This window comes from Manis javanica, chromosome 16 (assembly GCF_040802235.1).
Source record: "Manis javanica isolate MJ-LG chromosome 16, MJ_LKY, whole genome shotgun sequence".
In the NCBI taxonomy this organism is placed as follows: Eukaryota; Metazoa; Chordata; class Mammalia; order Pholidota; family Manidae; genus Manis; species Manis javanica.
Genome location: NC_133171.1, coordinates 58,511,521 through 58,537,973, shown reverse-complemented (window position 1 = coordinate 58,537,973; position 26,453 = coordinate 58,511,521). Strand labels below are relative to the sequence as shown.

The window sequence follows — 26,453 nt, the reverse complement described above, 5'->3', positions numbered from 1 at the left end:
TTTCTAATTAGTGTAAAGCAACACAGGAAAGCCAAGTTTGCCTTGGAAGTAGGCTTTTATCTAAAACTCAAAAGAAATGCATTTTATAATATAAAATTATTGCTGCTGTTGACAAGTTGCTATTTCATAAAAAAAGTGACTTACATAAAAGTGATTCCTCTTTCATTGGCTAAAGCTTAAGAGGGAAAAAGGAAAGGGAAAAGGAGAGAGCAATCAGAAATATGCAGGCCAATTTAGAAATTTGGTAAATGAGGGGAAATAACAAGAAGAGGGTTTTTTTTGTGTTTGTTTTTTTTTATTCCCTGTTTTTCTGTGTGTAGGTGAGATGTCTTCAGCTTTGGGAGATAATACTTAGTTTGGGAAAGAGGAAGAGTGAGTTGTAAACTTAGAGATTGATATTAGGAGGACTGAGGAACCAGATCGGCAGGGAACAGGTGGTGATTAAGTGGGAAATGGGGGAGAAAGATATAATGAACTGAAATATCCTATTCGCACAGAAACAGCCATGTAGATGAAAGTCTAAACTCTGCCCTTCCCATCAAGAACATCTTGATGGGAAGGGAGGAGTTTATGAATAACGAAATGAAGTTACATTTTTAGTTTCCTTATCAGTCCCTGTTCTGCCCTGGCCCAGGAAAATTAAATGCAGTTTTGCTAAGGGACTTGTCTCTTATGCTTCCCTGTTTTTGGCAAAATCCTCAAATGATAGTGCAAATTGACCACATATGTGAGACGTGAGACTGACATGATTGTCCAGTGCACCAGTTCTCAGCTAGCTTTGTGCCGGTGAATCAGAATGAAACCCCTGGGGAACCTTAAAAAAAATGTACAAGCCTAGGCTGTCCCCTGAAGATTTTGACTGAATAAGTCTAATATGGCCTGGATATGTATATTTAGAAATATTTCCTTGAGGTACTGATACAACTCTTGCTTAAGAATTACTGAATGGGTAAGTGTAATATATAAATTTGCAGATCTTACCAGCCTAAGAAACCTGTAGATGAGTTGGAGTTTGATAGGTGTTACTTCCTTCAGCTCTCTCCTTTCTGACAATGTTAGCCTGTCTTCCATCTGGCCCTACCTCAGTGACTGAGAGGTTAAAAAAGAGTATTACTGGTGTTATCTATTGGCTTAAAGGATAACACGTTTTTCCATTCAGTCATCAGTCGTTCCCTGGCACACAGAGAGTCCTTAGTAATTTACTTCTGGGTAGTCTTTTAATAAGTAGAGGCTGACCCTTGGAGGATTTTGCATCTTTTGTTATCATTCAAGTCATTAGACCAACAAATTGGTTATCACAAGCAGGGTTTTCCGATTGCAATACTAGTAAATCATGGACCTTCTTTTTAGCTGAAGTTGTGTGATAGACTGTCTCAATATGTCTGTTAAATTCATAGAGCTCTGGCAAAATTACGATGGCAGTTTTAAACATTGAAATCCATGTACTTAGTGACAATACAGATGGGAATTGTTTTAATAGGTTAGTTTTCAGCAGTCCTATGAACCTAGTTATCCATTTGTTTAACAGTCTAGGAGAATTAAATACAAATAGATTGTAGCTTTCATAAGCATTGGAAAAATTCTTGGAGCGGGTATTATGAGTCTTTTTTTTTGTCAAATGTGCATCACAATGGTTCAACAGTCCCCCTCCTCCTCCTCCCCCTCCCCCTGCCCAGTCTTGACCCCGCTGATAACTACTAGTCACTTCTCAGTGTCTATCAGTCTAATGCTGTTTTGTTCCTTGTGCTTTGCTTTGTCTTTCTATTCCACAAATAAGTGAAATCATATGGTATTTGTTTTTCTCCACCTTTCTCTAACTTCACTGAGCATAATACCCTTGAGACCCATCTGTGTTGTTGCAAATGGCAGGATTTTTTTTTATGGCTGAATAATATTCTGTTGTGTATATGTACCACATCTTCTTTATCCAGTCATCTACTGAAGAATGTTTAGGTTGCTTCCGTATCTCGGCTATTGCAAACAATGTGGCAATAAACATGGGGGTGCATATGTTTTTTCTTAATCAGGGATTTTGTTTTCTTCAGGTAAATTCCTAGGAGTGGAATTATTGAGTCAAATGGTATTTCTGTTTTTAGTTCTCAGAGGAATCTCCATAGTGCTTTCCATAATCATTGCACCAATTGGCAATCCCACCAACAGTGTAGGAATGTTCCTATTTCTTGGTATGATGAATCTTAATAGCAATTCTTATTATATGTTGGGCCCAATTTTTTGGTAAACCATATGATACTAAAGAAAGGGAAGATTTTACATACAAGTATTTGCTTTATATACAGCCAGTTGGAAATGTAACAAATATAAAAACACAAGTGGGCTATAGACTAACTGTGGCCCCTGAATACATTTAATTTACCTCCATAAATTGAGTCAGTATTTAAAATGGAGGAGACTCATGCAGAAATCTGGGTTTCAGGCTTCTCCTAAAGAATCATATCTGGAATATTGAGCCCTTCCTACTATGAGGTGTGCTGTGCAGAAGGCTTCCCCTTTTCTGTTCTCCTATCCCCACCTGGGGTCTTTACTTCCTTGGATCACCTTCTTTGCCTCTGTAAGCACTGGAGGTTACAATTTGAGGTTACACTATTTTATAGTATATTTGGATAAAAATTTCAAGATTTTCAAGGTGGTCTGTATTAATTTATAATGTAGATTCTACATTGAATATTAACCTCGGGAACAGGATCGAATTTTTAAGTTAGAATTCATAAGTGGTTTTTAAAATAACTTTTTACATGTACTGCAAGTAATCCTATTCCCATCAGAATGTCTATAAGCCTGATGAGATTAATCATGGTTACAGTTGGCTAGGTTATGCATATTGCAGACAATATTATGTCTTTTTCCTCAGCATTGTTCCTTAAAAATGCAAGTGATTTAATAACTTTCATTATGCTACAAATAATCCATGTAGATCAGTATTAGAAGTTTTATTAATAAGCCATTCTATTTTTGTTTCATATTTTGCCTGGAATATCATTTTAAGTAGCAATTAAAATGGAAACCAGAATAAAAACTGATTTTTTAAGAAAAGTTGATATGTAGGGTCTCATGGTTATATGATTGAGATTAAAATTTCATACTGAGCTTACTAACAGTGAAGATAAAACAAAACTGTCTTCTTACAATAGGACAAAACCCACGGACCATTTAGTAATAAGCAATCAAGCTTCATTTGAAGCCTGTATCTTTTCATTCAGAGCCCATTTCCGGATGACCCATTTGAGGCAGTAGTGCCTGACATTGACATTTGGGAACCTGATACCATTGATAGAAGACAAGCAATTTTGTATACCTGGGGAAAACCTTCATTTTTACTGGAAAGCTGTCAAAACTGTATCCCTGAAACGCTAATTCCTCAAATGTAAATGGTTGCAACAAAAAAGGTATAGGGCAAATAGGGAGTAAGTAGTTAAACAGATTTCTTTAGTACTAGACATATAATGCACAGTTTTAGAGTATTTTTCAAACATAGATCCTGGAGTCTTTTCACTGGGGCACAGTCATTAACTTTTGGTAAAGTAAATTATTCTTTGGAATGATTAGTGTAAGAAACACTAGAGAGACTCACTTAGGTTATTAATTCAGTAAAAATACTTAAAGCACTTCCTACAATGTTTTAAAGCTTGGAGGTATAGAGAGATTAAGAAATAGTCCCTGACCTCAAAAAACTCTTGGGTTAGATGGGGAGCAATAAGGTAAGTACAGAACACCATGGTCAATACTGTGATGACAGCAAAGCCTTCTTGGAACACTTCAGGGTTTGAAGTGAGTTTTGTAGATGACTTTGCAGGTAATCTGTTGAAGAGGTAGAGGGAAGGGCATTTCCAGGCAAGGAGCAGCAGGTGAAAGCTCTGAGGGCTGAGAAGGAAGGGGGCCACTTTTTAGTTTCCTTCTATATTATATGTTCAGGGGCAAAAGATCTCTCATAAGTTTTTGTAAGTTATAAATTGTTTTTGCTCTTTTACAGCATGATCTCACACCACTTTTACTTGCTATATCTAAAAACAATAATCAGATGGTCGAGTTTTTAGTAAGTAAAGGAGCAAACATATACATCAGTGACAAGAACAAAAGGTACAGTAGTGTTTTTCTTAACCCTTATTGCTCTAGTGTCATGACAACCGCTCACATCAGAAGATTAAATTAAGATGATTAGTTGATAATTATGTAGTGAAGATATCAACAACACATCATTAGTTAGTAGAAAAGCAATGATTCTGCCTGGGCAACAGCAGATACAGCAGGATTCATTTACAATATTGGCTGATAACATTTGGAGTTATTTTTTTGCCCATATGATTTTAAATTAGCTAAAGGGTGGGTTACATATCAGTTTCATAAAGTACAGACTCTTTAAAGACACAACTTTCAAGTTTTTAACCATTTTATAGCTTTTTTTTTGGTATCATTAATCTACAGTTACATGAGGAACATTATGTTTACTAGACTCCCCCCATCACCAAACCCGCCCCACAAACCCCATTACAGTCACTGTCCATCAGCATAGTAAGATGCTGTAGAATCACTACTTGTCTTCTCTGTGTTGCACGGCCCTCCCTGTGCCCCCCTGCCTCACATTATACATGCTAATCATAATGTCCCCTTTCTTTCCCCCTCCTCCCTCCCTTCCCACTCATCCTCCCAAGTCCCTTTCCCTTTGTTAACTGTCCATTCTTGGGTTCTGTGAGTCTGCTGTTGTTTTGTTCCTTCAGTTTTTTCTTTGTTCTTATACTCCACATATGAGTGAAATCACTTAGTACTTGTCTTTCTCCGCCTGGCCTATTTCACTGAGCATAATACCCGCTAGCTCCATCCATGTTGTTGCAAATGGTAGGATTTGTTTTCTTCTTATGGCTGAATAATATTCCATTGTGTATATGTACCACATCTTCTTTATCCATTCATCTACTGATGGACACTTAGGTTGCTTCCATATCTTAGGTATTGTAAATAGTGCTGTGATAAACATAGGGGTGCATATGTCTTTTTCAAACTGGGCTACTGCTTTCCACAATGGTTAAACTAGTTTACATTCCCACAAGTAGTGTAGGAGTGTTCTCCTTTCTCCATAACCTCGTCAACATTTGTTGTTGTCTGTCTTTTGGATGGTAGCGATCCTTACTGGTGTGAGGAGATATCTCATTGTAGTTTTCATTTGCATTTCTCTGATGACTAGCAATGTGGAGCATCTTTTCATGTGTCTGCTGGCCATCTGAATTTCTTCTTTGGAGGACTGTTGCTTCAGCTCCTCTGCCCATTTTTTAATTGGATTATTTGCTTTTTGTTTGTCAAGGTGCATGAGCTCTTCATATATTTTTGGTTGTCAACCCTTTATTGGATCTTTCATTTATGAATATATTCTCCCATACTGTAGGATGCCTTTTTGTTCTGTTGGTGGTGTTCTTTGCTGTACAGAAGCCTTTCAGCTTGATACAGTCCCACTTGTTCATTTTTGCTTTTGTTTCCCTTGCCCGGGGAGATATGTATGAAGAGGTCGCTTATGTTTATTTCCACGAGATTTTTGCCTATGTTTATTCTAAGAGTTTTATGGTTTCATGACTTCACATTCATGTCTTTGATCCATTTAGAATTTACTTTTGTGTATGGGGTTAGGCAATAATGCAATTTCGTTCTGTTACATGTAGCTGTCCAGTTTTGCCAACACCAGCTGTTGAAGAGGCTGTCATTTCCCCATTGTATGTCCATGGCTCCTTTATCATATATTAATTGACCATATATATTTGGGTTAATATCTGGACTCTCTATCCTGTTCCACTGGTCTGTGGGTCTGTTCTTGTGCCAGTACCAAATTGTCTTGATTACTGTGGCTTTGTAGTAGAGCTTGAAGTTGGTAAGTGAGATCCCCCCCTCCACACTTTATTCTTCCTTCTCAGTATTGCTTTGACTGTTTGGGGTCTTTTGTGGTTCCATATGAATTTTAGAAGTATTTGTTCCAGTTCGTTGAAGAATGCTGTTGGTATTTTGATAGGGATTGCATTGAATTTGTACATTGCTTTAGGCAGGATGGCCATTTTGACAATATTAAATCTTCCTAGCCAGGAACATGGGATGAGTTTCCATTTGTTGTGTCCTCTTTAATTTCTGTTAAGAGTATCTTGTAGTTTTCAGGATATAGGTTTTTCACTTCCTTGGTTAGGTTTATTCCTAGGTATTTTATTCTTTCTGATGCAATTGTGAATGGAATTGTTTTTCTTATTTCTCTTTCTTCTAGTTCATCATTAATGTATAGGAAATTATCAGATTTCTGTGTATTGATTTTATATCCCGCAACTTTGCTGAATTCAGATATTAGTTCTAGTAGTTTTGGAGTGGAGTCTTTAGGGTTTTTTATGTACAATATCATAGTCTGTAAATAGTGACAGTTTGACTTCTTCTTTACCAATCTGGATGCCTTGTATTTCTTTGTTTTGTCTGATTGCTGTGGCTAGGACCTCCAGTACTATGTTGAATAACAGTTGGGAGAGTGGGCATCTCTCTCTTGTTCCTGCACTTAGAGGAAAAGCTGTCAGCTTCTTGCTGTTAAGTATGATGTTGGCTGTGGGTTTGTCATATTTGGCCTTTATTATGTTGAGGTATTTGCCCTGTATACCCATTTTGTTGAGAGTCTTTATCATGAATTGATGTTGAATTTTGTCAAATGCTTTTTCAGCATCTATGGAAATGATCATGTGGTTTTTGTCCTTCTTTTTGTTGATGTGGTGGATGATGTTGATGGATTTTCGAATGTTGAACCATCCTTGCATCCCTGGGATGAATCCCACTTGTTCATGGTGTATGATCGTCTTGATGTATTTTTGAATTCAATTTGCTAATATTTTGTTGAGTATTTTTGCATCTATGTTCATCAGGGATATTGGTCTGTAATTTTCTTTTTTGTGGTGTCTTTGCCTGGTTTTGGTATTAGAGTGATGTTGGCTTCATAGAATGAGTTTGGGAGTATTCCCTCCTCTTCTATTTTTTTGGAAAACTTTAAGGAGAATGGATATTATGTCTTCTCTGTATGTCTGATAAAATTCCACGTTAAATCCATCTGGCCTGGGAGTTTTGCTCTTGGGTAGTTTTTTGATTACCGCTTCAATTTTGTTGCTGGTAATTGGTCTGTTTAGATTTTCTGTTTCTTCCTTGGTCAGTCTTGGAAGGTTGGGTTTTTCTAGGAAGTTGTCCATTTCTTCTAGGTTTTCCAGCTTGTTAGCATATAGATTCTCATAGTATTCTCTAATGATTCTTTGTATTTCTGTGGGGTCCATCGTGGTTTTTCCTTCCTTGTTTCTGATTCTGTTAATGTGTGTTGATTCTCTTTTTCTCTTAATAAATCTGGCTAGGGGCTTATCTGTATTGTTTATTTTCTCAAAGAACCGGCTCTTGGTTTCATTGATTTTTTTTTTCCTATTGTTTTATTCTTCTCAATTTTATTTATTTCTTCTCTGATCTTTATTATGTCCCTTTTTGTGCTGACTTTAGGCCTCATTTGTTCTTTTTCCAGTTTCAATAATTGTGACTTTAGACTATTCATTTGGGATTGTTCTTCCTTCTTTAAGTAGGCCTGGACTGATATATACTTTCCTCTTAGAACTGCCTTCGCTGCGTCCCACAGAAGTTGTGGCTTTGTGTTGTTGTTGTTATTTGTTTCCCTATATTGCTTTATCTCTATTTTAATTTGGTCATTGATCCATTGATCATTTAGGAGCATGTTGTTAAGCCTCCATGTGTTTGTGTGCCTTTTTGTTTTCTTTGTAAAATTTGTTTCTAGTTTTATACCTTTGTGGTCTGAGAAGTTGTTTGGTAAAATTTCAACCTCTTTGAATTTACTGAGGCTCTTTTTGTGGCATAGTATGTGGTCTATTCTGGAAAATGTTCCATGTGCACTTGAGAAGAATGTGTATCCTGCTGCTTTTCAGTGTAGAGTTCCATGGATGTCTGTTAGGTCCATTTGGTCTAGTGTGTTGTTCAGTGCCTCTGTCTCCTTACTTATTTTCTGTCTTGTGGATCTGTCCTTTGGAGTGAGTGGTGTGTTTAAGTCTCCCAAAATGCATTCTGTTTCCTCCTTTAATTCTATTAGTATTTGTTTCACATATGTTGGTGCTCCTATACTGGGTGCATATATATTTATAATGGTTATATCCTCTTATTGGACTGACCCCTTTATCATTATGTAATGTCCTTCTTTATCTCTTCTTACTTTCTTTGTTTTGAAGTCTGTTTTGTCTGATACTAGTAGTGCAACACCTGCTTTTTTCTCTGTATTGTTGGCATAAAATATCTTTTTCCATCCCTTGACTTTTAATCTGTGCATATCTTTGGGTTTGAGGTGGGTCTCTTGTAAGCAGCATATAGATGGGTCTTGCTTTTTTATCCGTTCTATTACTCTGTGTCTTGTTTGGTGCATTCAGTCCATTTACATTTAGGGTGATTAATGAAAGATATGTACTTATTGCCATTGCAGGCTTTAGATTCGTGGTTACCAAAGGTTCAAGGGTAGCTTCTTTGCTATCTGTCTAACTTCACTCACTTATTAAGCTATTATAAACACAGTCTGATGATTCTTAATTTCTCTTCCTTCTAATTCCTCCTCCATTCTTTATATGTTTGGTGTTTTATTCTGTGCTCTTTTGTGTTTCCTTTTACTGCTTTTGTGAGTAGTTGATTTTATTTTTTGCCTTTAGTTTGTATTACTAAAGGCATATGGTTGGTCTGCTTTTACTTTCTCTGGTGACATCTATTTAGCCTTATTCCTTCCTTCTCGAGGAGTCCCTTTAAAATATCCTGTAGAGGTGGTTTGTGGGAGGCAAATTCTCTCAACTTTTGCTTGTCTGGGAATTGTTTAATCCCTCCTTCATGTTTAAATGATAATTGTGCTGGATACAGTATTCTTAGCTCAATGCCCTTCTGTTTCATGGCATCAAATATGTCATGACATTCCCTTCTGGCCTGTAAGGTTTCTGTTGAGAAGTCTGAGGATAGCCTGATGGGTTTTCCTTTGTAGGTGACCTTTTTTCTCTCTCTGGCTGCCTTTAATACTGTCCTTGTCCTTGATCTTTGCCATTTTAATTATCATGTTTCTTGGTGTTGTCGTCCTTGGGTCCCTTGTTGTGGGAGATCTGTGTGCTTCCATGGTCTGAGAGACTATTTCCTCCCCCAGTTTTGGTAAGTTTTCAACAATTATTTCTTCAAAGACACTTTCTATCCCTTTTTCTCTCCTTCTGGTACCCCTGTACTGTGAATATTGTTTAATTTGGCTTGGTCTCTTAATATTCTTTAATTCCTGGAGATACTTTTATCTCTCTCTGCGTCAGCTTCTCTGTGTTCCTGTTCTCTGATCTCTATTTGATTAATGGCCTCTTGCACCTCATCCAGTCTGCTCTTAAGTTCTTTCAGAGATTGTTTTATTTCTGTATTTTCCCTCCTAACTTGTTCCTTTAGCTCTTGCATATTTCTCTGCAGGTCCATCAGCATGGTTATGACCTCTATTTTGAATTCTTTTTCAGGAGGATTTGTTAAGTCTATCTCCCCAGGCTCCCTCTTGGGGGTTGTCTGCATAATTCTGGACTGGATCAAATTCTTCTGCCTTTTCATGGCTGTAGAGGTAGTTGTAGGTAGTTGGCGCTTGTGTCAGCTGGGAGAACAATGTCCCTTCCTGCGCCTTACCCTTCTCCGCTGGCTGTGCCAATTACCCCCACATGGGGAGCAGTTTCCGGTTTTATTTCCTGAGCCGCCGCAGGCGGTGCAGCTGTCAGGGCAGCCCAGAGCCCAGAGGGAGTGGCAGGCACACCGGGTGTGCTCTCTTGTGAGAATGGCGACCGTTTGCACCCTGTCCCAGCTTCCTCTGTGTGTGCCAGGCAGCCGCGCCCTGGCGGGGCTTCCGACTCTGGCCCAGGTGGCTGCAGAGGAGGCTGTGGGCGGCTGCTGTGGTCACGGCCGCTCTCAGACTGCTCCCAGGCTGCTTCGCCTGGCCACGCAGGAGAGTGAATGGACGGGAGGCTGTTTATTGCCATGAGGGGCTTCAGAGCTGCATTGCCTCCCAGGGGGCTGGGACGCCTGAAATTCTGTGGGATTCCCAGCTGCTGCGCTGAGTGTGCCAGAACGTTTCTGTCCAGCTGTAAAGCCCCTGTCCCTTTAAGACTTTCAAAAAGCACTTGCTGTGGGGACCTGGCTGTGGGCACTGGCTGTGGGAACCCGCTCGCAGGTTTTACTGTTCCATTTCCCTAATATCCAGCGCACCATGCAGTGTGTGTCCGTGCTCCCGGTGCAGATGACTAGGGCTGGGTATTTAGCAGTCCTGGGCTCCCACTCGGTCCCTACTCCCAACTCCTCTCCTCCCGCTGGTGGGCTGGGGTGGGGGTAGTGCTTGGGTCCCTCCAGGCCGCGGCTTGTATCTTACCCTCTTTGTGAGGTGCTGAGTTCTCGCAGATGTAGATGTAGTGTGACTGTTGTACTATATCTTCTGGCCTCTCTTTTAGGAATAGTTGTATTTGTTGTATTTTCAAAAATATATATGGGGGCGGAGCCAGGATGGCGGCGTGAGTAGAGCAGTGGAAATCTCCTCCCAAAAACACATAGAGCTATGAAAATATAACAAAGAAAATTCTTCCTAAAATAGAGACCAGAGGACACAGGACAACATCCAAACCACATCCACACCTGCAAGAACCCAGCGCCTTGCGAGGGCGGTAAGATACAAGCCCTGGCCCGGTGGGACCCGAGCACCCCTCCCCCAGCTCCCGGTGGGTGGAAAGAAACCAGAGCGGTTTTTTTTTTTTTGGCGAGTGCTTTTTGGAAGCCTTAAAGGGACAGGGACCCCATTGCTAGGGAGGCAGGGCGGTGGGACCAGTGAGCAGGTGCCTGGAACCGGCGCCTGAGGACAAAGATTATCGCGCGTTTTTCCCTAGGGGACCGGTGGGCGGGTGCCTGAGACTGGCGCCTGAGGACGGACAAAATTGCGCGTTTCTCCCCTTTTTTTTTTCTCTTTTTGGCGAGTGCTTTTTGGAAGCCTTAAAGGGACAGGGACCCTGGTGCTAGGGAGGCAGAGCAGCAGGACCGGTGAGCGGGTGCCTGGGACCAGTGCCTGAGGACGGAGGAAATCATGCGTTTTTCCCCTTTTTTTTTCTCTTTTTAGCGAGTGCTTTTTGGAAGCCTTAAAGGGACAGGGACCCCAGTGCTAGGGAGGCAGAGCGGCAGGACTGGTGAGCAGGTGCCTGGGACCGGCACCTGAGGACAAAGAATATCCCGTGTTTTTCCCTGCGGGACCGGAGGGCGGGTGCCTGAGACCAGTGCCTGAGGACAGAGGAAATTGCGCGTTTTTCCCCTTTTTTTCTCTTTTTGGCGAGTGCTTTTTGGAAGCCTTAAAGGGACAGGGACCCTGGTGCTAGGGAGGCAGGGCGGCGGGACTGGTGAGCGGGTGCCTGGGACCGGCGCCTGAGGACAAAGAATATCGCGCGTTTTTCCCTGCAGGACCGGTGGGCGGGTGCCTGAGACTGGCGCCTGAGGATGGAGGTAATCACGTGTGTTTCCCCTTTTTATTTCTCTTTTTGGCGAGTGCTTTTTGGAAGCCTTAAAGGGACAGGGGCCCCGGTGCTAGGGAGGCAGAGCAGCAGGACCAGTGAGCGGGTGCCTGGGACCGGTGCCTGAAGACAAAGAATATCGCGTGTTTTTCCCTGCGGGACCAGTGGGCAGGTGCTTCTTGGAAGCCTTGAATGGACAGGGAACCCAGTGCTAGGGAGGCAGGTCAGCAGGACCAGTGAGTGGGTGCCTGGGACCGGTGCTTGAGGAAAAAAAAAATAATCGCGTTTTTTCCTTTTTTTTTTTTTTTTTTCTGTTCCCTCTCTCATTGTTGCTGCTGTTGTTTTGGTTTGGAGAGTGCTTTTTGGAAGTCTTAAAGGGGCAGGACAGGACACTTAGACCAGAGGCAGGGAATCTGGGGATCTCTGGGCACTCTAACCCCCTGGGCAACAGGGAGCACAGAGGCCCCTTACGGAGATAAATAGCCTCCCGGCCGCTCCCCCTACAACTGGACTCCACCACTTTGGAGGAGCAGCCCCAGCCAGGCCACGCCCACAGCAACAGCGGAGATAAACTCTAAACCAAACATGCAGGTAGCTGAAGCCCTGTCTGCGCACAGCTGACAAGCATAAGCCACTACAGGTCGCTATTCTCCTAGGAAAGGAAGGCCACAAAACAACAAGAAGGGAAGCTCTTCCAGCTGTCACTTGTACCAGGTCTGCAAACTATCTCTATCACCATGAAAAGGCAAAACTACAGGCAGACAAAGATCACAGAGACAACACCTGAGAAGGAGACAGACCTAACCAGTACTCCTGAAAAAGAATTCAAAATAAAAATCATGAACATGCTGACAGAGATGCAGAGAAAAATGCAAGAGCAGTGGGATGAAGTCCGGAGGGAGATCACAGATGTCAGGAAGGAGATCACAGAAGTGAAACAATCCCTGGAAGGATTTATAAGCAGAATGGATAAGATGCAAGAGGCCATTGAAGGAATAGAAGCCAGAGAACAGGAACATATAGAAGCTGACATAGAGAGAGATAAAAGGATCTCCAGGAATGAAACAATACTAAGAGAACTATGTGACCAAGTCAAAAGGAATAATATTCGTATTATAGGGATACCAGAGGAAGAAGAAAGAGGAAAAGGGATAGAAAGCCTCTTTGAAGAAATAATTGCTGAAAACTTCCCCAAACTGGGGACAAAATAATCGAACAGACCATGGAATTACAAAGAACTCCCAACAGAAAGGATCCAAGGAGGACAACACCAAGACACATAGTAATTAAAATGGCAAGGATCAAGGAAAAGGAAAGAGTTTTAAAGGCACCTAGAGAGAAAAAGGTCACCTATAAAGGAAAACCCATCAGGCTAACATCAGACTTCTCGACAGAAACCCTACAGGCCAGAAGAGAATGGCATGATATACTTAATGCAATGAAACAGAAGGGCCTTGAACCAAGGATACCGTATCCAGCACGACTATCATTTAAATATGATGGCGGGATTAAACAATTCCCAGACAAGCAAAAGCTGAGGGAATTTGCTTCCCACAAACCACCTCTACAGGGCATCCTACAGGGACTGCTCTAGATGGGAGCACCCCTAAAAAGAGCACAGAACAAAACACACAACATATGAAGAATGGAGGAGGAGGAATAAGAAGGGAGAGAAGAAAAGAATCTCCAGACAGTGTACATAACAGCTCAATAAGCGAGCTAAGTTAGGCAGTAAAATACTAAAGAAGCTAACCTTGAACCTTTGGTAACCACAAATCTAAAGCCTGCAATGGCAATAAGTACATATCTCTCAATAGTCACCCTAAATGTAAATGGACTTAATGCACCAATCAAAAGACATAGAGTAATAGAATGAATAAAAAAGCAAGACCCATCTATATGCTGCTTACAAGAAACTCACCTTAAACCCAAAGATAAGCATAGACTAAAAGTCAAGGGATGGAAAAACATATTTCAGGCAAACAACAGTGAGAAGAAAGCAGGGGTTGCAGTACTAACATCAGACAAAATAGACTTCAAAACAAAGAAAGTAACAAGAGATAAAGAAGGATACTACATAATGATAAAGGGCTCAGTCCAGCAAGAGGATATAACCATTCTAAATATATATGCACCCAATACAGGAGCACCAGCATATGTGAAGCAAATACTAACAGAACTAAAGAGGGAAATAGACTGCAATGCATTCATTATAGGAGACTTCAACACAGCACTCACCCCAAAGGATAGATCCACCGGGCAGAAAATAAGTAAAGACACACAAGCACTGAACAACACACTAGCACAGATGGACCTAATAGACATCTATAGAACTCTACATCCAAAAGCAACAGGATATACATTCTTCTCAAGTGCACATGGAACATTCTCCAGAATAGACCACATACTAGCTCACAAAAAGAGCCTCAGTAAATTCCAAAATATTGAAATTCTACCAACCAATTTTTCAGACCACAAAGGTATGAAAGTAGAAATAAATTCTACAAAGAAAACAAAAAGGCTCACAAACACATGGAGGCTTAACAACATGCTACTAAATAATCAATGGATCAATGAACAAATCAAAATACAGATCAAGGAATATATAGAAACAAATGACAACAACAGCACTAAGCCCCAACTTCTGTGGGATGCAGTGAAAGCAGTCTTAAGAGGAAAGTATATAGCAATCCAGGCACACTTGAAGAAGGAAGAACAATCCCAAATGAATAATCTAACATCACAATTGTTGAAACTGGAAAAAGAAGAACAAATGAGGCCTAAAGTCAGCAGAAGGAGGGACATAATAAAGATCAGAGAAGAAATAAACAAAATTGAGAAGAATAAAACAATAGCAAAAATCAACGAAACCAAGAGCTGGTTCTTTGAGAAAATAAACAAAATAGATAAGCTTCTAGCCCAACTTATTAAGAGAAAAAGAGAGTCAACACAAATCAACATAATCAGAAATGAGAATGGAAAAATCACGACAGACTCCACAGAAATACAAAGAATTATTAATGACTATTATGAAAACCTATATGCCAACAAGTTGGAAAACCTAGAAGAAATGGACAACTTCCTAGAAAAATAGAACCTCCCAAGACTGACCAAGGAAGAAACACAAAAGTTAAACAAACCAATTACGAGCAAAGAAATTGAAACAGTAATCAGAAAACCACCCAAGAACAAAACCCCGGGGCCGGACGGATTTACCTCGGAATTTTATCAGACACACAGAGAAGACATAATACCCATTCTCCTTAAAGTGTTCCACAAAATAGAAGAAGAGGGAATACTCCCAAACTCATTCTTTGAGGCCAACATCACCCTAATACCAAAACCAGGCAAAGACCCCACCAAAAAAGAAAATTACAGACCAATATCCCTGATGAATGTAGATGCAAAAATACTCAATAAAATATTAGCAAACAGAATTCAACAGTATATCAAAAGGATCATACACCATGACCAAGTGGGATTCATCCCAGGGATGCAAGGATGGTACAACATTCGAAAATCCATCAACATCATCCAAGGCAAAAACCACATGATCATCTCCATAGATGCTGAAAAAGCATTTGACAAAATTCAACATCCATTCATGATAAAAACTCTCAGCAAAATGGGAATAGAGGGCAAGTACCTCAACATAATAAAGGCCATATATGATAAACCCACAGCCAGCATTATACTGAACAGCGTGAAGCTGAAAGCATTTTCTCTGAGATCGGGAACCAGACAGGGATGCCCACTCTCCCCACTGTTATTTAACATAGTACTGGAGGTCCTAGCCACGGCAATCAGACAAAACAAAGAAATACAAGGAATCCAGATTGGTAAAGAAGAAGTTAAACTGTCACTATTTGCAGATGATATGATACTGTACATAAAAAACCCTAAAGACTCCACTCCAAAACTACTAGAACTGATATCGGAATACAGCAAAGTTGCAGGATACAAAATTAACACACAGAAATCTGTAGCTTTCCTATACAGTAACAACGAATCAATAGAAAGAGAAATCAGGAAAACAATTCCATTCACCATTGCATCAAAAAGAATAAAATACCTAGGAATAAACCTAACCAAAGAAGTGAAAGACTTATACTCTGAAAACTACAAGTCACTCTTAAGAGAAATTAAAGGGGACACTAATAAATGGAAACTCATCCCATGCTCATGGCTAGGAAGAATTAATATCGTCAAAATGGCCATCCTGCCCAAAGCAATATACAGATTTGATTCAATCCCTCTCAAATTACCAGCAACATTCTTCAATGAATTGGAACAAATAATTCAAAAATTCATATGGAAACACCAAAGACCCCGAATAGCCAAAGCAATCCTGAAAAAGAAGAATAAAGTAGGGGGGATCTCACTCCCCAACTTCAAGCTCTACTACAAAGCCATAGTAATCAAGACAATTTGGTACTGGCACAAGAACAGAGCCACAGACCAGTGGAACAGATTAGAGACCCCAGAAATTAACCCAAACATATATATGGTCAATTAATATTTGATAAAGGAGCCATGGACATACAATGGCAAAATGACAGTCTCTTCAACAGATGGTGCTGGCAAAACTGGACAGCTACATGTAGGAGAATGAAACTGGACCATTGTCTAACCCCATATACAAAGGTAAATTCAAAATGGATCAAAGACCTGAATGTAAGTCATGAAACCATTAAACTCTTGGAAAAAAACATAGGCAGAAACCTCTTAGACATAAACATGAGTGACCTCTTCTTGAACATATCTCCCCAGGCAAGGAAAACAACAGCAAAAATGAGCAAGTGGGACTACATTAAGCTGAAAAGCTTCTATACAGCGAAAGACACCATCAATAGAACAAAAAGGAACCCTACCGTATGGGAGAATATATTTGAAAATGACAGATCCGATAAAGGCTTGACGTCCAGAATATATAAAGAGCTCACACGCCTCAACAAACAAAAAACAAATAAACCAATTAAAAAATGGGCAGAGGAACTGAACAGACAGTTCTCCAAAAAAGAAATACAGATGGCCAAGAGACACATGAAAAGATGCTCCACATCGCTAATTATCAGAGAAATGCAAATTAAAACTACAATGAGGTATCACCTCACACCAGTAAGGATAGCTGCCATCCAAAAGACAAACAACAACAAATGTTGGCGAGGCTGTGGAGAAAGGGGAACCCTCCTACACTGCTGGTGGGAATGTAAATTAGTTCAACCATTGTAGTAAGCAGTATGGAGGTTCATCAAAATGTAAAAACAGACCTACCATTTGACCCAGGAATTCCACTCCTAGGAATTTACCCTAAGAACGCAGCAATCAAGTTTGAGAAAGACAGATGCACCCCTATGTTTATCGCAGCACTATTTACAATAGCCAAGAATTGGAAGCAACCTAAATGTCCATCGGTAGATGAATGGATAAAGAAGATGTGGTACATATGCAGAATGGAATACTACTCAGCCATAAGAAGTGGAAAAATCCAACCATTTGCAGCAACATGGATGGAGCTGGAGAGTATTATGCTCAGTGAAATAAGCCAAGTGGAGAAAGAGAAATACCAAATGATTTCACTCATCTGAGGAGTATAGGAACAAAGGAAAAACTGAAGGAACAAAACAGCAGCGAATCACAGAACCCAAAAATGTACTAACAGGTACCAAAGGGAAAGGAACTGGGGAGGATGGGTGGGCAGGGAGGGATGGGGGGGGAAGAAGAAAGGGGTATTAAGATTAGCATGCATGGGGGGAGGGAGAAAGGGGAGGGTGGGCTGCACAACACAGAGAGGACAAGTAGTGACTCTACAACATTTTGCTAAGCTGATGAACAGTAATCGTAATGTGGTTTTTAGGGGGGACCTGATATAGGGGAGAGCATAGTAAACATAGTATTCTTCATGTAAATATAGATTAAAAATTAAAAAAAAAAAAGAGAGAAAGAAAGAAAGAAAAGGGGGATTACTCCTTGACAGGATAAAACTATTGGTAAATCAAAGATCAACGCATGCTTTAAATATCCTTAATGTTGATCACTTAAAGGGTGTCAGATGATCAGCTATGGAGGTACTCTTTTCTGATAATATTCCTTTCTCTTAATTAAAAAAAAAAAAAAAAAGAGCAGTTACTGTGTGCTGACCTCCAATGAGTTCTGCACAGTGGTATAGAGGGCATGTCAAAGTGTGGGCAAAGGGTCTGTTTGTTTCTATGCAGAAGATCAAGGCCTAGCTTGGATACCCAGAAAATGAACTAAGATACGATATGAGGAGGAGCTTCCGGCATCAGCACTCTCTGGAGGACTTGTGCCGGGGAATGATCATCAAAAAGCCTCCACAGGTATCCGGACGATGCTGCGGTTGTGGCTACATCCAGCCCACCATCTCCTGGACTTGCCACAGGAATGAGGAGGGAGATGTCTCGGCTGGCATGTGCATACAGTGAGACAACGAATTTGACCGGATCTGTACTGTTGGAACTCAACCAGGAGTTGGGAGGGGTGCAAGTTGTAGCACTCCAAAATCTCATGACTATAGAGTATCTATGGTTAAAAGAACATATGGGATGTGAACAGATCCCAGAAATGGGCTGCTTTAATTTGTCTGATGGTTCAAGTACAGTTGGACAATATCCATCATATCATAGATAAATTTTCACAAATGCCTAGGGTGCCTAAATGGTTTTCTTGGCTTCACAGGAGATAGATGGTAATTAAAGATTTGCTTTGTTTATGTTACCGTATTCCTATTATGTTAATATGTGTGTGCAAATTAGTTAGTAGTTTAAAACCTATACATACTTAAGGTACTATACAAGAAGATATGTCAAAGAAATAATCAATCCTACCATGTTTCCTTCATATGCTACATCTATAGCTTTTCTTCTTCCTTTCTAATTACAACCCTTAAATAGAATTCGTGCCTCATATTGAATTTACCGAGTATCATAATTCCTCCAGGTGGTAAAGATACCTCGAGACAAGTGCTGGGCTAGAAGCCACCAGGCATAAATCTGCAAAGAAGTGAAAAGCTAACCTTTGCAAACAATATGGCTTCTCTCTCACTTACCAACTTTACATTTCCCTGTATGGCCCCGGAAGATGACTGGTTAGCCAGAGACGGGTAAGATTCCTCAAGGGAGGAACAACCTAAGATAGGCACAGTCGCAAGGGGGCCATCAGGTGAGAATTTGGGGATCAACAGAGGTGAGGCTCAGAACCTCACCCCCCCTGCTTTGAGAGAAATCTTATGCATCCGTGGATGTCTTGCTGCCCTTGTCTAGCCTGGATTAATACTTAGTCCATAGGCACACACCTGATCATCTGATCATCTACATTTGCCCTCTTACAGCACTAAACTATGTTTTCTACCTTTATCTTGCATCTACATACCACTTCAGCATTTTATTAAAAATAAGAAAAATAATAATAATAAAGGGAGAAATGTGGGATCAACATATAAATCAAGTACAAAAATCAAACGAATATTCATATTTGACCTGATTGTTTATAGTTCATAATGCGTGATCAAAACCGAAAGTTTCTGTGATGAATGCCCGTGTACTGTTCACCATGTAAGAGTTTATTCACTATGTAAGAATTCGTTCACCATGTAAGAACTTGTTCATTATGCTTCAGAAGATTGGAGACTGATGAGAATTAGGCTTGAGATGGATTAATGATTGTACATTGAGCGTTGACCCCCTTATACTGAATTTTATTGTTGTTAACAACCATTTGATCAATAAATATGAGAGATGCCCTCTCAAAAAAAAAAAAAATGTGGGCAAAGGGTTTGTTTGTTTCTATGCAGAAGATCAAGGCCTAGCTTGGATATCCAGAAAATGAACTAAGATACAATATGAGGAGGAGCTTCCGGCATCAGCACTCTCTGGAGGACTCGTGCCGGGGGATGAGCATCAAAAAGCCTCCACAGGGATCTGAGTGATGCTGCAGTTGTGGCTGCATCCACCCCACCGTTTCCTGGACTTGCCATTGGAATGAGGAGAGAGATGTCTAGGCTGGCATGTGCATACAGTGAGACAATGAATTTGACCGGATCTGTACTGTTGGAACTCAACCAGGAGTTGGGAGGGGTGCAAGTTGTAGCACTCCAAAATCTTATGGCTATAGACTATCTATGGTTAAAAGAACATATGGGATGTGAACAGATCCTAGAAATGGGCTGCTTTAATCTGTCTGACTTTTCTCTGACTGTTCAAGTATAGTTGGACAATATCCATCATATCATAGACAAATTTTCACAAATGCCTAGGGTGCCTAAATGGTTTTCTTGGCTTCACTGGAGATGGATGGTAATTATAGATTTACTATGTTTATGTCACCGTATTCCTATTATGTTAATATGTGTGTGCAAATTTAGTTAGTAGTTTAAAACCTATACATGCTTAAGGTACTCCACAAGAAGATATGTCAAAGAAATAATCAATCCTCCCATGTTTCCTTCATATGCTACATCTATAGCTTTTCTTCTTCCTTACTAATTACAACCCTTAAATAGAATTCGTGCCTCATATCGAATTTACCGAGTATCATAATTCCTCCAGGTGGTAAAGATACCTCGAGACAAGTGCTGGGCATAGAAGCCACAGGGCATAAATCTGCAAAGAAGTAAAAAGCTAACCTTTTCAAACAATATGGCTTCTCTTTCATTTACCAACTTTACATTTCCCTGTATGGCCCCGGAAGATGACTGGTTAGCCAGAGACGGGTAAGATTCCTCAAGGGAGGAACAACCTAAGACAGGCACAGTCGCAAGAGGGCCATCAGGTGAGAATTTGGGGATCAACAGAGGTGAGGCTCAGAACCTCACCCCCCCTGCTTTGAGAGAAATCTTCTACATCCGTGGATGTTTTGCTGCTCTTGTCTAGCTTGGATTAATACTTAGTCCATAGGCACACACCTGGTCATCTACATTTGCCCTCTTAGAGCACTAAACTGTGTTTTCTACCTTTATCTTGCATCTACATACCACTTCAGCATTTTACTAAAAATAAAAATAATAATAATAAAGGGAGAAATGTGGGATCCACATATAAATCAAGTATAAAAATCAAACGAATATTCATATTTGACCTGATTGTTTATAGTTCATAATGCGTGATCAAAACCGAAAGTTTCTGTGATGAATGCCCTTGTACTGTTCACCATGTAAGAATTTCTTCACTATGTAAGAATTCGTTCACCATGTAAGAACTTGTTCATTATGCTTCAGAAGATTGGAGAGTGATGAGAATTAGGCTTGAGATGAATTAATGAGTGTACATTGAGCATTGACCCCCCTATACTGAATTTTATTGTTGTTAACAACCATTTGATCAATAAATATGAGAGATGCCCTCTCAAAAAAAGAAATATATATATATATATGGTTTCGGGAGGAGATTTCCACTGCCCTGTTCACGCCGCCATCTTGGCTCCTCTCTCTAGTTTTTTTTTACCTCTACTTTACGTGTATTTTTCCCTAAAACATGCTTAAGCATAAATAGGAATTGATTTTATCTTTTGGATGTCTCTTTGCTTTAAGCTGCTTTCTTTAAAGAATACTGATGTTACTCGCTTTTTCCTGTGGTTGTTAATGTCTATTACTATATACTATTGGCTTATCAATTTTTATCCTTTTTCATTTATTGTATATTTTGATGTTTTTTTTTTTCATTGGTATGGTAGAAGGAAGATAGCTCTTTAACTGAACAAACTTTCCATTTACTGAAGACAAGTCACAGGTGGGTGATAAAGAGAAAAGAAATGGGCTTTAGATTCTCACAAGACTGGGTTTAATTCGTAGCTTTCCTACTTTCTAGGTTTGTGCTCTTGGGAATATTACTTATCAGCAGCAGTATGTTTCTTGATCTGAAAAGGAGAATATTAAGACATCCTTCAAGGGTGGTTGTGTATAAGTAAGATTATAGATATATCATTTAATTTAGTGCCTAGCACATACTTAGCATCTTAACTGCAGCTATGAGTATTACCATTCTTACTAATATTATTATTATTATTTTAAGCCTGCAAATAGCTTTTATGTATCTGACCTCTAGCTGACTTTTTGAAGTATACTTTACCAGACTAAGGAAGAAATGGGCAATTCTTCCTTTAAATCTTCACCTACTTCAGATAAGTCACCTTACCATAGTTTCTTGTCCATCAGAGAACTTTAAAGTAGGAACTTCTATGACATAATAACCAAGTGGGACAAAAGGCTTCCTTTTTGTCTCTTCATGTAAGTCTTGGAGATAATTTACAAAGATGAACCCTTGAACATGTGAATGTTCAGTTCTGCACAGGCAGGCAAGGTTTTAACTTGGTAAAGTATATTGATATAGCTATTTAAATAACTTAATTAAAATTCTTAAGGGTGAAGTTATTTCTCTGTTGTTTTAGAATGACACTCATGTATGCTGTAATAAATGGATCAACAAATATAGTCAAGCTTCTTCTTCAGCGAGATATTAATGTCTCCTCTCAAGATACCTGTGGATACACTGCAGAAGAATATGCTGCTATTCATGGTTTTGATATGTAAGTATTTACATTACAATGCTAGCTACCACTCAACTGATGTTTAAAATACTTTAACTATCATTTAATATGTAACAGAAGAGATTTCATAGTTTGAGTCAGGCAGTTTTGGAATGGGAGTGAGTTAGTCCCCGTGATCAGCCAGAAACCCAGCAAAAAACGAGACTAGAGGTAGCAATGGTGCCTGGTTCTTTATCACAGAATGTTATGACTTTTAAGACATAACATTATCCATTCTATTCCAGATATAAGTCCTATGCATGGCACACAGATAATGTCACATGTCTGATTTTTCTAACATTACCTGGCCATGTTCAAGATAGTAGAAAATCCTGTGCTTTCCCCTGGGGACTATTTCCTATACTCTCCCCTTTGCATTTTCCAAGAACCTAAGGGATTCCCTAAGACCAAAGAGACAGTCCTTTTCATAAGTCACTTGGAGTGGGGGAACAGGATATGCCAATCATTCTGTTGGTTCCACTGATTGTACTGCTGCAGCCTTGCTACTGAAATTGCCCTGCAGGCAGCCCTGATTAACCTTTGCTCCCAGAATGCCCTTGCCATTCAGATTCCTCAGGCTTCATGGTGATCCACACTTAGACTAAAAAAGCTACACCTTTTCTCAGTTCACATACATTTGTATGCTCAGCCACTATTCGAGAGCACCAGCACCCTGTTCTGGCAGCTGGGCCTGTGAGCTTCAACCACACACTTTGCACACTATCAAAACTTTATGGAGGGCTCACATACTGGCTGAGATCTTCACTATGAGTCACCCTTTGAGGTTCTTGTCTGTCTGTCCTGTTTGTAGATATTAGTTGGGACCATTAGCTGCTGATATTAGCAGAGAGGTTCAGATAATGCTGCAAGAAGAGAGCAGACTTGCCTTTCTCCTTGGATATTCTGTACTCACCAGATCTTCAGAATCTGTGGAGCACCTTTCTTCGTTATGAAATGCCTTGTATTGCCCTCCCAGAGTAGTGGGCAACAGCTTGCCTAAGATTCCATAATTAAAGTTGGCCCGAAAGAGACCATAATAATAAATATCTCCCAAGTGAATTGAGAGGATTTCAGGTTTCAAAATACTTTCAGATTCTGCCTCATAAGAAAGTCAGCCATAAAATAGGAATCTCTGAATATCAAGTAGGTTAGTTGGCATTAGGAGAGCTAAGCCCCATCTGTCTCATCGGAACCCACATACAAGAGTAGGGGTCAGTCTTTCAAGTCAATTGGAGATGAACATGGAGATGAAATGTCATTCAAATAAGGATCTGCTGGTTCAGAGTTTGAGTAGATGAAGAAGGAATATTAGCAGTAGAAGCCAGGTTTTGACTTGGAGTAGTTTTCTGCCCTTGGTGTGATTAGCTTCAATGATAGGGGACATTACATCCAATGTAATGAGATAATGTATTTATAAATAACTTTACAATAGCTGAGATGCTGTGAATTCCCACAAAGAAAGAACAGCTGACAACCAGAAATAATAACATTTTCCAAATGCAGCAGCTAATCTGTCAGAACCTGTGAAAACTCACATTGGGTTTTATTTGCTATTCCAAAATAATCTCAAGTTGAAGAACAAAATCATTCCATTGCTCGAGTGTTTCTCTGAGCATTTTGGGGGTATAGTAGTTCCTGAAACCCTCCTAGCAACCTTGTAAAATAAGGTGGCAAGATCACTACTTTCTAGAGCAAGACTTTGAATTGAAGAAAAGCAGCTTATCCAAGAACAAATAGCTGTTGGTAATAGAGCTAGACCTTCTGAGTGCAAGATACATCTGTATGGCAAGCTAACTCTGACTCATTTACTGAGCTATAGTGCCCTCAGTTCATGAATGGTCCACCTTACTATCTTACTATTTTCCTTCTCTAATTATTTGCTTACTAAAAAGTTTGTAGAACTTACAAATTCAGAGTATATGGGCTAATTAAGGTTTTTACATTAGCTGTGTTATTATCCAAAATACTCTTTAGAGTTTAATATATTTGGTAAATGTTTTCTGTATCAATATTGAAATAGTAATATTTATACCCTTTTTTACACATAGCATCTTGCAACTAATTTGTAAATATTCAGAGGAAAATGAAGCTAAAAATTCTTCTCAAAATTATCAAACCTCTTCTCCAGGTAAGAGTTGAGACAGTGAATTATTCTTGGTAATCCTACCATAGATAAAGTGTAATAAGGAAGTTTTCATAATGAAAGAGCAATGAAGAAAAACAGTGTATAAGTTGCATGTATTTTTTCTTTCTTATTTTCTTTCTTAATAGTCCAGTACTCAGAATTATTTATGAAGCTAATTGTAGGTAATTCAAAATCTGAGATGGCATTGTTTGAAAAGGAATTCATTTATTTAGCCATGACCCCTAAAATCCCATATGATATTTTTGTGTAAATAAGAGATTTTTAAGTTAATATGTTGTATGTTTCCTCTATATCACATTATAACAAATTGAACTTGTCATAATAAAGTAAAAAATAAAGTTAAAAAAGGATAAAAACAATTTTTATTTGTTTTACAACAAATGGATTACATTAAGTAAATGAATGTTTCTTATTACATAGTGATTTATCTCACTAATAAAAATAACTATCTTTAAAGCTGGGAACTCAGCAATAACTTCCTGGAGCCATCATAAATGGCAGACAGTCAGAATTGCATAATTTCATTGGTGTGCAGAAATACCAGTGAGACAGGCTCTTAAAGACATCTGCTGGCAGGACAGGAGTCAGAAAAGCAATGCCCCATTGAGAAACACAGGTTACTGTACATATTGTTACATCAACATGGCCTGTTATTGGCTTCATTCTTCCTACGTCGCAACAGCTTATCAATCAGACCAGGTGCTGTCACATCCACTCAACGGTGCCACTGTAGTTTGAAGGTGGTCCTAGACAAGATGTAAATGAATAATAAGCATAACTGTGCTTGTCCTGCCAATGGGTTTCAGCCCTGGGCAAGTTCACTTATGGATTCAATGTGACCAAAAGAAATGACAGTAAACCGTTCTTGGGGTGAAAGGGTTGTACCCAACTTTATTTCCATGGTGGCAGGTCAATCACTAAAATCCCGTTCACTCAGAGCGAGTCTGCATGCAGCAAGCTGGCTTGTGCCTCTGGTCCCCTCTACCCACACAGCTGTCCTCTGGGCCTCTGTCCTCAGTGCTGCCACCACTCCAGCCTCTGCTCTGCTCTCCTGCAGCCCTGCCACCATGTCGTGCCCAGAGCACTGGGCGGAGCTCTTTATATAGAGTCAACAGCCATGTATTGCCCACAGGTGTGCAGTGAACTGGTCAGTCAGGGCCAGCTGAGAATCCTGGCCACAGGAACTCTCATTTTGTCCACAGTCCACCCCTCCAGGATTCTCTCCTCTCAATCTATGTGCCCTTAGTCCTCTGCAATGGTCCCTGTGCAAGGAAGCTCGAACATTGTTCTCCAGCCTCTCCAGCAAAAAGTCTTGCAGACAACACAGGCCGGACTTGTGGCTCTGTCTCTGACCTCTGCCTCTTTAGTCTTAATGGCTGCTCTGGTTTCACTTGTTGCCATAGCTCCACTAAGATCCTATTTGGCTTCCTGTCTAATTTCCTTCCATCTACTCCTGCCTGTATCAAATCAACCCACATCTGGGTCCTCATAACCCTCACAAGGCCCCTCAAATTCCTCCTGTGAGTAATAGGTCTTATTTCTTTCCGGGTTCTCATTGCTTCAGCTACTGTATGTGTCAACTCACATTTTGTAATCGCTGCCTCAAGGCAGGCTGCACTGTTAGGGAAGGCAGCTTTCTCATCTTTGATCCTGAAAGAACAATTCCATCCACCCCTAAGTCCCACAGCCACCTGCACAGCCTGAGTATAGGGGCGGACCATAGAGTGCTCCACAACCTGGGGAGGGGCTGCTCCTCTCCTTGGAGAACTTTCAGCTGCTGGGTCTTCATTTTCTTTACAACCACGGCGTGCTTTCAATACAGGAGGGGCCAGTGTCTCTGGCACCACCCCTTCATCCTTCCCCAGCTCCTCCATTTCTGGGGCTGATGGCACCTTTCTCTCCCCTCCCCCGAGTGCCTCCTCTGCTACAGTGCCTTGCAGCAATGACAGCTCAGTCTTTGGAAGGTCTCTTACCTTCATCTCAATGCTTCGCAGCTGACATTCTCGTGCCACCTCTGCCTGTGCGTCCCTCAGGAGTTGGTCTTTTTCCTTGATGGCCTGTTCCTCCTTAACATCTGGCAGCGCTGCCATCTCGTCTCCAATGGCACCTTGCTGCTGGTGCTCTGTGCCACCTCCTTCCTCAGGGAATCCACAGAAGTTTGCAGCTCACGTTCTCATGCCGCCATTTCTTGGGTCTCCTCTGTAGACCTTTTTAAGACTGTGAGAAGC

The 26,453-nt window shown here is 40.3% G+C and overlaps 1 protein-coding gene and 1 long non-coding RNA gene across 4 annotated transcripts in view; both read left to right on the top strand.

The window, feature by feature from the left end:
• Window positions 1–26,453, top strand: part of LOC140846694 (B-cell lymphoma 3 protein homolog) — an 84,235-nt gene that overhangs the window by 27,922 nt on the left and 29,860 nt on the right. The window contains exons 4-8 of one of the 3 annotated variants that reach the window (XM_073224224.1): window positions 3,989–4,095; window positions 10,640–10,709; window positions 21,228–21,283; window positions 21,942–22,079; window positions 24,128–24,207. In XM_073224224.1, the coding sequence (XP_073080325.1) occupies window positions 3,989–4,095; window positions 10,640–10,709; window positions 21,228–21,283; window positions 21,942–22,079; window positions 24,128–24,207 (451 nt within the window). The remainder of the gene's footprint in view (window positions 1–3,988; window positions 4,096–10,639; window positions 10,710–21,227; window positions 21,284–21,941; window positions 22,080–24,127; window positions 24,208–26,453) is intronic. The other 2 variants (XM_073224226.1, XM_073224225.1) reach the window with 2 other exon arrangements.
• LOC140846695 (uncharacterized) lies at window positions 10,720–20,916 on the top strand. The gene is made up of 2 exons (XR_012126075.1): window positions 10,720–17,202; window positions 17,756–20,916. It is a non-coding gene; the product is annotated as an uncharacterized lncRNA (long non-coding RNA).